This window comes from Crassostrea angulata, chromosome 2 (genome assembly GCF_025612915.1).
Source record: "Crassostrea angulata isolate pt1a10 chromosome 2, ASM2561291v2, whole genome shotgun sequence".
In the NCBI taxonomy this organism is placed as follows: Eukaryota; Metazoa; Mollusca; class Bivalvia; order Ostreida; family Ostreidae; genus Magallana; species Magallana angulata.
In genome coordinates, this window is record NC_069112.1 from 61,260,002 (window position 1) to 61,272,412 (window position 12,411).

Below are 12,411 nucleotides of genomic sequence, written 5' to 3' on the forward strand. Positions count from 1 at the left end.
TTGCTTACATGGAACAGACAGTGTTTATGTAAATGAAATATGTTTACATAAAATACGCCACTAACTAGTTTCTCTTTGATATCCTCATATAAAGTGAAACTAAAAAACCGCCATATTTTTTTTGGGGGGGGGGGGGGGTAATCACTTTTCACTTGCACACAACTGCGCTGACAGTAGAAATAACAACAAACCTTTGTTTCTAAAATAAATGAATAGCATAGATGCAAGCATACAACTATAGGCAGCAATGTGATATGATACTAATAACAAAGTGCTGTATTTTACGTTTATTAAACGACTAATTCAGTCATGATAGTTGACGTTGCGTATGTGAAACACGGCGTCATGATTTACCTATTGAAAAGGGGAATTGTAAATGGGCAAAAAACTCTACTGAGAATAAGCGTAAAACCATAAACTTTTAGATTTCAGACCTTTCAGATGTGTTTAATTCAATTATGTAAAAAATCTAAAAATGTGCAAAAATGTCTTAGCACCCTTTTCTCATTGGCGCAATCATATATATATATATATATATATATATATATATATATATATATATATATATATATATGAAAAAAATCACAACACCGAAATGATTTTTTTCATATAATACTACGTGTGTGGATTTATACTATTTATTTTTGGAATATATATATATATATATATATATATATATATATATATATATATATATATATATATATATATATATATATATATATATATAATCAAAAAAGAAAAAGAAAATGAACAGCTCCATAGTTTCTATTCACTAGCGCTTTCTGGATTTACATCCTTCTTTAGGTGAATGTACATAAGTTATTAACTTGTTTTCCTTAGAAACGTTTACTATGACGTCATGATGTAACGAGAGTCTTTTCAGGGAAGGAATAAATCCATGCCGTCATAATACAATATAAAACGGTAAAGTTCGGGAAAACTGAATTAGACACAATATAATCATATAGTCCAGTCATTCTATGGTTATACCTCAAACTAATTGCAACAGAAATGTTTTTTGTGGAACTCGTGAGATATATAACGTATAAAAAACATATCAAAAATCGAGAAAAATCGAAATAGGGGAAAGTCGTCAATATTTGCCCCAAAAAAATCTAGATTTTACTTCAAATATTATGGAAAGATATGGCGCCCGTAGATTAAGAATGACGATATGGGAGAGAACTCGTAATGGTCAACTGCGAGGACACATCTAGGTTCCATCCTTTTCAGTCTGGTTAGTTAATATAAAACTTATATATAAAAGTTTTATACGTATTTAACATTCTTAAGAGTTAACGCTACCATGCAAGGTATTTTGGATGTTTTTAAAAGGCGTAGATACACGGGAAACGTCAAAATGTAGTACGCGGCAGAAATGAGCTCATTTCGGTTTGCCGAGGTTCCTAAACCAGAAATCACATACAAAACAGCTCTATTTTTATATTTGGACTACAGTATATACATTACATACATTAAATAGTCCCGTAAAAAGGGAATTTTATTCTTATTGCCAGGAGTTGCTGACAAAAAAAAACAAAACTATGGAACGCCGATAGTGCCAAAAATGTTACAATCTAACCAAATTTAATTCATGGAAAAATGAAGTTCTACCGATAATCAAATACAAAATCGATGCAGACAAATTGTGTCATGGAGCTACCATTTATCTTTTCATGTTAGTATGGGGGCTAGGATGAAATAAAATAAAAAAGGAGGACAGGATGAGACAATTTAAAAAAAAAATGATAAAAAATGAATATTTATTAATCAACTAACGGAGGGAAATTAATATTCATCAAAAATACCATTATACAATTCAATTGAGAACAGATAATACATCGGAATTTGGTCAAAGAACAGGTTTTAATGAGAAGCTTAATAACGACAGGCGGTATGACTCGAGGAAGAGGTATGTCAGAGGGTCAGCGAGCCCAATGGATTTTATCTATGCCAGACTGCGCGGAAATGAACAATGCTTTGCAAGAGTTTACTGGAGTCAATTATGGAACAAGTGACCAACATAAAGAAGGTGGGGAGTCAAGGAGATCTAGAAACTGTCAAGATTTGAAAACATTTTTATCGTTTCTTATTATAGTCTGTCCCAAGATATTTTTGCCCATATTTTCTTAACTTATTCAATATTTATAAATACCTCTTGGTTCAGACGATGTTCATTCAATAGTATGAAAAATGAAAAAATCCCAAGATTTCCCCTTTGAAACGCCCCCCTCTAGCTTGTTGGGTATCAGTACACGGCTAAAAATAAAAAGTCTACGAAGTTTTTCCATTGCCAAGGAGATGAAGACGTCCGGATGATAACGTTGAAAAATTGCACGAGGTGCCCCGAGTATTTCCGAATGGAAAAAAGATGTCAACATTCCCCATTATAAATCTCCGTAGGAAATCTGTTTTCGTTCCTGTGAATTTTTACGAGGGAAAAATGATAATGTGTGAATGAAGTTATCTTGGGAATTTTCCCTTTCATCGATTTTAATTGCATTTCAGTCACAGGTTTGTGTATTTGTATTAAAAATCGTTCAAATATGCAGCATAAATATCTTGGGACAGACTATAGCAGAAGTCCTTTTGTAGAGGAAACGAGTTTGCGAAACATAGAAACAGGGGTCTCGGCGGACAAATTTGTCAATGTTGATAATTCGAAGGAATTAGGCATTAAAATACTGAAGTCCATGGACGGAAAAAAAATAGATGAATTTTCATTTAAAAGGAAAGAACAGGCCACTATCTTAAGTGCAAAATCGGCTATCAAAGTTGATGATGATGTCATTATTGTTGCTTCACAGCTTCTCTTCCAACGCTTTCTTGCTGCATCAAATGGCATATATGAAGATCGGTCCGAAATATTCACCTATAAACTCTGTAGTCACCCCAGCTCAATGTTTGATCCAAATGGTCTCATGCGACCAGCACAAAAGTCAAGTCTTGCAGATGCTATTTGGGGAAAGGGCGATTGTTGCGAGCATTTGAAATGAGCGAAAACGACGAACCTCAGTATGTTATTGATGGTGGCTCTCTTCTCCATCGTATACACTGGCAAAGCGGACTTTCTTTCGGTGCAATTTGTCAAAGGTGCATTGACAGCGTAGAACGGAAATACAGTAAAGCTATAGTTGTATTTGATGGATATGCTTCGGGTCCAGATACTAAAGATGCCACTCACCAGCGGCGCACCAAAGGAATCATAGGCACAAAAGTTTCATTCACAGATAGAACTCCTTTCAAATCTAAAAAAGACATGTTTCTAGCAAACATTGAGAGTAAGCAAAACTTTATTAATCTCTTGAGTGCAAAGATGGTAGAAAAGGGAAACAAAACAAAACACGCAGATGCCGATGCTGATGTATTGATAGCCCTTACTGCCATCGAATCGGCGAAAACAAAACCAACTGTTTTGCTTGGAGAGGACACTGATCTTTTGGTACTACTCCTTCATCATGCGGACGTTACATCAAATTCGCTGATATTCAAATCCGGCAATGTGTCAAAAGTAAACACACATATTAAAATATGGGATATTTTGAAGACCAAATTGCTGCTTGGTGAGGAGCTATGTACATTGTAACCTTTAATTCATGCTATCAGTGGTTGTGACACAACTTCAAGAATGTTCGGTGTCAGTTAAGCAGCGACCCTAAAGAAATTTGGAGAACATGACTTTCTCAAGACTCAGGCACAGTTACTATGCAATGCTAACGCAAAGGATAATGTTATTTCTGCTGGTGAAAACATTATTTCCTCTTTATATAATGATGCTCCATATGAAGGACTGAATGTTCTTCGCTACAGGAAGTTTGCTGCAAGAGTATTGACAAACAAAACATGCGTTCAAATTCATACTTTGTCGCCAACATCAAATGCGGCTTCATTTCATAGCCAGAGGGCTTATCTTCAAATGAAAATGTGGATGAACAAGGACAATCTAAATCCGTGTGAATGGGGTTGGAAAGTCGCTAATGGAAACCTTGTTCCAGTTAAGTGTACAATGGACGCAGCTCCCTTTAAATTGCTGAACATTACTCGATGCAATTGTAAGACAAACTGTGACACTAAAAGATGTACTTGTTGAAAAAACGGACTTGAATGTTCAGTAGCTTGTGGCGAATGTAAAGGAACTGGTTGTACAAATTCGAGCAAAACAGTTGACATGGACGATTAAATGACAATCAACTTCTAAAGATTTATGTAGAATACGCAAAAACATGATAAGCATAATTAAGGGGTTTCGGTAAAACAATTCCATGGTTTTTTTTCTCATATAAAGTAAATATTTTGGTTTTAAAAAAAGTATCATACCGGTCAATCGTTTTTTATTGTTGTTATAAGATCTATTGAATTTACGAATTGGTCATTATTTGATCCATCTAAACACTTAACATATATATAAAATTAATTTGAAGACCCATGATATAATTTAATTTTTATTAAGAAAACATAAATTCCCAGTTTTTGTCAAAAATACTAACATTTTCACCCAAAATTATCACTTTCTATACTTCAAAAATCATCATAGTTTAATTTTTTTCATCATTGTTATAAGATCTATTGACTTGATTAAAAATTGTGTACGTTGCTATTTTCTTTTTTTAGTTACAACAAATTTCCAGTTTTCGGCGATTTTTCATCAAAATCCAAAGTTTTCACTCAAAATTTTCCATTTTCTGAACTTTGCAGTTCATCAACGTTGAAATAAATCATAACTGTAATAAGATCTATTGACTTTCTTAAAAATTTAGTCCGTTGCTATTTTTGTTTTTTAGTCACGGCAAATTTCCAGTTTTCGGCGATTTTTCATCAAAATCCAAGGTTTTCACCCAAAATTAACAATTTCCCTTTATCAAAACATTCTCGATTTTTTTATGTTCAACAGTTCACCTAAACCAGCTTGGAAAACTAGAAGAACATTCTGTTGCAATTAGTTTGAGGTTTGGTCATATTTTGGCTAGAATGACTGGACTAATAACGACATCAATAAATTTACAAATACAAAGACTAGCTAGAACAAAGATGATTATACAGATATTTAATATTTGTTGAGTTTTGGGGAAAATAATTTAATGAAAAAGTTCTCTTTCACAAGTCTCATGGCGGTTGAATCGGTTTTAAGTTTATAAAATGGGAATACTTTATAATCTCCCTTAGCACATCTGTCAAAATGTTCACTGCATGGGGTGTTTCTGGTACTGGGATCATTGATCTGTTGGCGATGGACGCGCATGCGGGCGGTAAGTTGTGTTCCGGTTTGGCCGATGTAATTTTCGCCACAGTGGTTACATGTAATACAGTAAAGCAGACATTTGGATTTACACGAAATATTTTCATTAACATAAAAAGTCTTGCCACATTTAAAAGAAATAGAATCTCCTGTCTTTAGGAAAGGACACGTGCCGCACCTGGAATCTCCGCATTTGGAAACAACATATTTTTCTGGTGTTGAATGAAATTTTGCTCTTGTTAATATTTTCTTCAGATTTGGTGGTTGTCTTTGGCTATGGAGTCGGTCAGATGTTTTAATTAGTTGTTGAAGTTCTTGATCCCGCTCAATGATAGAACAATTCTTTTTTGCTTCTTGAAATATATTAAAATGTTTGGGATTGTAGGTTGTAACAACAGGAATTAAAAATGACTCATTTCCTTTTTTCTGGTTGTTCTGAGTATATTATGTGGTATTTTCTTTGCTTTTTCTATGGCCGAATCTATTAGTTTTTCGGGATAATTTTGAGCACTTAGATACATTTTCAACTCCATCAATCTTCGATCTTTGGTTTTTTCTTCACTAACAATAGTTAGTTCTGGGAAGAATCCGAGGATGATCTTCATGAATTTCACAGTCTTCTTAACTCTTTAAATCCAAATATTCAATTCACCATGGAATTCAGTGATTGTTCTATTTCATTTCTGGATATCATGGTTTTAAAAAACCAATCAAAAATTTCAACAGATGTTTATTACAAAACCACGGACACTCATCAGTATCTAAATTTTAAATCCTGTCACCCTACGCACACCAAAAGAAATATCCCGTACAATTTATCAAGAAGAATTTGCACTATTGTTAGTGAAGAAAAAAATAGAGTCGGCCATAGAAGAAGCAATACAGAATATTCTCAGAACATCCAGAATAAAGGAAAAAGAGTCATTTTTAATTCCTGTTGTTACAACCTACAATCCCAAACATTTAAATATATTTCAAGAAGCAAAAAAGAATTTTTCTATTATTGAGCGGGATCAAGAACTTCAACAACTAATTAAAAAATCTGACCTACTCCATAGCCAAAGACAACCACCAAATCTGAAGAAAATATTAACAAGAGCAAAATTTCATTCAACACCAGAAAAATATGTTGTTTCCAAATGCGGAGATTCCAGGTGCGGCACGTGTCCTTTCCTAAAGACAGGAGATTCTATTTCTTTTAAATGTGGCAAGACTTTTTATGTTAATGAAAATATGTCGTGTAAATCCAAAAATCTGCTTTACTGTATTACATGTAACCACTGTGGCGAAAATTACAGCGGCCAAACCGGAACACATCTTACCGCCCGCATGCGCGTCCATCGCCAACAGATCAATGATCCCAGTACCAGAAACACCCCATGCAGTGAACATTTTGACAGATGTGCTAAGGGAGATTATAAAGTATTCCCATTTTATAAACTTAAAACGATTCAACCGCCATGAGACTTGTGAAAGAGAACTATTTTATTAAATTATTTTCCCCAAAACTCAACAAACATTAAATATCTGTATAATCATCTTTGTTCTAGCCAGTCTTTGTATTTGTAAGTTTATTGATGTCGTTATGATTATATTGTGTCTAATACAGTTTTTCCGAACGTTTTATATTGTATTATGACGTCATGGATTAATTCCTTCCCTGAAAAGACTCTCGTTACATCATGACGTCATAGTAAACGTTTCTAAGGAAAACAAGTTCATAACTTATGTACATTCACCTGAAGAAGGATGTAAATCCAGAAAGCGCTAGTGAATAGAAACTTTGGAACTGTTCATTTTCTTTTTCTTTTTTGATTATATATAGGGAATAATACATACCCTTTTCCATATCACAGCTTGTATCAGCCCGAGACTCCAATATCAGCCCGAGGGCCGAAGGCCCGAGGGTTGATTTTGGTCGAGGGCTGATACAAGCTGTGATATGGAAAAGGGTATATATTATTATATTTATCACATACTTAGTAATAAATTTAAAAAGAAAACCCATCAACTTGAACAAATTGATTATTCATATCATTTGATAAAAGTATGGACATGTACATGTATTTAATAAAAATATTAGTTCTTTTTGTTTAAACAAACATGAAGCTACAGGATGGAATTTCATCAGGTTTTAAAAACTGACTGCTTTAAAACATTTGCTAGCATTTGAAGTTTTCAACTGCACTTAAAAATGTCGACTGTAACTGAAAATGTTTTATTTTTCGTCTGTAAACATGCAAAAATGCCGAAGCGAAAAAAGGCAGATGAGTTCCGCAAGGGGTGTGATACGGATCCGTATCAGCCCTGGAGGGCTGATAACCTGTATCAGCCCCGGAGGCCGATACGGATTTTGTGATGTCATCTGTATCACACGTGCAAAAAACCTGTATTTATTACTAAGTATGTAATATATATATATATATATATATATATATATATATATATATATATATATATATATATATATATATATATATATACATATATATATATATATATATATCACGGGAAATGTTACGGAGCTTTGTGGTTTATCTAAAGTTATTTTAAAAAGATTTTTCTAATAAATGCCCTGTTAGATCTAGTCAAAACCGGAAGTACAGGAAGAAAACAAAATAAAAGCATGTCAACTTAAAAAATAAATAAATCATCAAAAATTTTGGAGTCATACGTGATAATGAATCATTTTTTGGTCTTTCTAATTTGCAACTTGCCATTTATTATGTGTAGCATTGTCAAATAGTGGGATAGCCTGAAGAATTTAAACCTTTTTTTTACCTTTTTCTCATTAATCATAAGATACATACCTTCCCCTTTTCTACTGTTTTGAACTTTTTTAATTTCTTTAAAACTTTTTGACACTTCCGTAGATAAATTTGATGAGGCCCGTATGACATACAAAATACAATGAATTTCATCAGCAGGAGTCGGATTTTTGTTAATAAACTTTTTCATCTTTCTCATTTCAGAAGCTCCGACCATCTGCAAGGTAATCAAAGAAACTTATATTTATAAATGTTAATGTTAACGTATCATGTTCTGAAGCAAAAACACATAGGCCTGCAAAACTAGTCTAGTAACACATGTAACATGCTTAAGTTTAACAATTATGGTTTGATAAGGGGTTCTGTTTAGCCGAAGGTAATTTTAAACAAAATATGTTTTACTCTTGTCATTCTTCATAAATTATTCATATTAATATAGTGCACGGTCTGGATCATCGAAAACAAGTTATTTGGCTTGCCTATATGGCCAATTTATATTTATAGTATAATTAAATCCCAGAGCTTGATTGAGAGAGACAGCGAAGTGATATCGGATGTTGACGTGATGGTTGTCCACAATAAAATAAATCAAGTTATCGATTAAAAATATATGTTACACGTAATTGCAATATGACTTGTACATGAACAATATTACTAAAATTGGTTTAAAATTACTTTTCTTTGAAAGTATAAATAACATTTTCATTTGTATGGCGTATATGAATCTTTTACCAAAAACAAGAACGTGTACGTAACTTACATTATTAATATTATCACCTTGTTAATGAAAAAAAAACGAAAAAAAAACCCACAAATGTTCTTAAGGTACATGTCTATATATAATATATATATAATCTGCTATTTTTCAGCTGAATGCATTGACTTATTATTTACTGTTCAATCAAAGTCTGGTGGAAAACGCAAAAATCGGTTCAATTTTGAGACAATAAATTGTATTTGGAAAGGAGGCATAAAATCTGAGGAAACGTTTGGTGTGGTACTTCGCTTGGGAATTTGAAATTGTTTATATTCCAGCAAAATATTCGGTCGGTATTTACAGATTTTGCAAACATAAAAAGATACAACTAGATTAACAAATACTTTCTCTTTATATTACACGAAAAAATCTTTGGTATAGGTAATGATATAGACAAAACGTTTTAAACAGACTATAACACAATACCTCATTTCTATCGAATATAATCTAAAGTGCTTTCGCCTTGGCGGCTCTTCAGTGGATTTTAAATTGTAACTGTAATAACAAATCTTATTTTGGCCGAGCGGATAGCGTTATTGGCGTTCATTGCTTGAGGAATGGGTTCCAGATGTCGTGTGTTGGAGCTCCAATACCGTTATTTCTCAATGCTATATGTATTTCTATAACCTTCATTATGGGCAGATATATATGACATTTTGATAGTTATTGCAATGTGTATGTTTATTATACAAGGGTTGTCCGAAAAGTTCGTCATCGAACGCAAGCTCTTTGTCTTGCCTAGATAGCCGCAGTAGATTTCCTTTTTGTAAATAAGCTTCGTTTTATTTTGGAAATGATATACATGTAAAGAATTTTATTTTTTAGGTTGCGAAACATAGAGAAATATTTAAATTGTCCTCGAATATTTCTGAAAGATGATAGATTCTGCTGGTTTAAATAGTGAAAGTTATTAACTTTTTAGAATATAAGTCTAATAAGAAAAAAAATTACACTTCAAACATTTTACAAAGCAGCTTTAATCAAATTGAAAATTAATTTTAAAAAATGTCCACACTTTTAGGGACCTGTATCTCAAAAAGTTGGCGGTGTGTTTAAAATCAAATAGTTCAAAACAATCTATCTTTTTGTTAACTTATGTGTCTTAAGTTTGTTTATTTACAGTCTGCACCTCTAAACCTGATTTCAGTTCTCCGTTCAACATCATGGTCAGTTCGTGGTGTCTAACATGATTTTCTTCACAAATCCCTGGTATATCATAAAATCGAATCGGTAACTGGTTTTTGTTATAGAAAAGGGGCTCCAAATGTATCTACAAGAATATAATTCCTGCATTAGCAACATCCTTTCCGAAAGAAAAACATAATAATTAAAGAGCAAAGCTACACATGACGAGACAATACTTGACCACCTTGATCATTATGTATGTATATGAAAATCATAGTTAATGGTCTTAGATATCAAGATATTAGATACAGTATCGTGGTTTTACACAATATCATATGCTATGATACTATATCATATTACATAAAACAAAATGATACATGATCACACATGATACATTATCGTTCATATATATTCAAGCATATGAAATGATATTGTATAATTTGTTATAATATTATATGATATTGTACCTTTATCTTAAAAACTACAAGGCCAATTGTTAAAGGACAGGTGACACAATCACAAAAACATTGACCAACAAGTTGAATTGTGAGTGGGATACAAATTCTGCAAAATTTTCCTTACTACTCCCCTCTGTTTCACAGCTATTGCTGAATTACTGAGCTGATAAGACGCGTGACCTCAATATGCATATCTGAAGCCTCTGAGATCGGAAACCTTCGGTGCAACGTAATAGCCGACACACTGCCCATTCGCTGTATCTTTCAACCATAGGGATTTCTAAATTGCTCTTATCTAAAATCTGAAGTCATTAACTTTTGCTCATTGCTATTAAAAGTTTAAGAACCCAGTACATAAACAGAGTTATTCTAAACTTAGAAACCCCATTTCTGTTTCCTCAGCAATTATGAATGGGAGTAAAAATTGTGACCTGTACTGTTAACTTTTCATTGATCTATATACTTCATGCTGGAAAAAATATGTCAGATGTTGGATTTTTAAAAGATAAAAATCATCAAAAACATGGAATCATTGTTTCTAAAGAAAGGATTTTGTTTTGTCAACACATAGTTAGTGATAATGTATAGAGACTTTTCGTAACCAGGAATTTCACTGGTGGATATTAAACCCTAAATAAACCCCAATTAAGTTAATTGGACTTAATAAAGGATTTTTTTATTTAAGAAGTATTACCAGAAATCCTGGTACCTGTAAGCAAATATGTTTGTAAATTTCTTTAGTTCCACAAAATCAGGGGTCTACCTTAATCTCAATACTAATAACCGAAACATCTTTTAATTTCATTTTTTAGTATGGTATTTGATCATGTTTGTTTATTGAAATTTAATTAAAAGAACTACCAATTTTCATTATCAGTAAAGACTGAAACAGTAGTTTTTTAACATAGTATTCAGGTTTTAAAAACGTATTAATCTCAGACTCCTTGAATTTTATCCAAATGTAATTTGAATATGAAGATCATTTTTTGGTAGTACTTCTGAGTTGTGTTTAATTTATTCTTACTGATCAAACCTAAAAAAAAAGCCCCAAACGAGCTGTTATGCACATTGATGACTTCTTATATACTGACATTAGATTCAGATGGACAATGAATTATTTTTTTTACAGCAACACCAATTGTTACAAATAGTACACAAAAAAGGATTTATATGTGATATAATAAAAATCTAACTCATCGTGCTCCCAGTTGAGTTTTTTTAAAGAAAACAAATATCTAGATTAATATCAACTTATTCAAATCAATGTTTTGGATCTGCAATATTGGATTATGCATATTCAAACAATATATTTCAAACTTTACTGAATACTGACAATCTGAACAAGTGGTTACCTGTCTGGTTGACAGGATGATAATCTGCTATAAATGATTATCAATCACAGAATCTTCAGATTCATTCTAATTTAATTACCTTTTTTTCAATTTCTATTACCACTATCTTATGTACACAAAATTTCTCAAAAACTCCATTAACCAATACATGTAATACAAAATGTAATCTTGTACATTCTATAATCTTACTACTTTGTTTTCAGGAGAGGGTTCATACACTAAACTTTTCAATAAAATATGCTTCTAATAAATTCACTTTATTCTAATAGTGCTTTATTTCAAAATCATCATTTGCAACACAAATACACTATCCTGTATGTGTAAATAAATCTTGTCCATTGCTCTGTTTACTATGTAGCCGATAGCTGACTATGTCATCTTTGACGAATAACGCACAGGGGTTTCTTATCTCATTAAAGATCGGCAAAACTCGGAGATCTGTTGCAGCTTGGATTTTCAGCACACCTAATTGAGCTGTGTGTTCTTATCTGATGCTAGTCAAATGGAAAAATTTTTATAAACTGATTTGTATTTATCAAAGAAAATGTTTTTAGAAGAAAATGATTTTGTGTCACCTGTCCTTTAAGGTCTTCCGTTTCCAACGGAAGACCTTATAGTGATTGTTAGGTTTTTTCTTTCTTTCTTATTATTATTGTTTCCCCTTTTTGTCTCGTGAATTACTCCGAGATGTCTTGATGGATCCTCCTGAATT

General features: G+C 32.4%; 1 protein-coding gene across 3 annotated transcripts in view; it reads right to left on the reverse strand.

The window, feature by feature from the left end:
- Positions 1-12,411, reverse strand: part of LOC128173291 (uncharacterized) — an 84,365-nt gene that overhangs the window by 8,372 nt on the left and 63,582 nt on the right. For 2 of the 3 annotated variants that reach the window (XM_052839006.1, XM_052839005.1), the window contains exons 7-8: positions 9,894-10,034; positions 8,050-8,224 (exon numbers count right to left, since the gene is read on the reverse strand). In XM_052839006.1, the coding sequence (XP_052694966.1) occupies positions 8,050-8,224; positions 9,894-10,034 (316 nt within the window). The remainder of the gene's footprint in view (positions 1-8,049; positions 8,225-9,893; positions 10,035-12,411) is intronic. The other variant, XM_052839007.1, reaches the window with a different exon arrangement.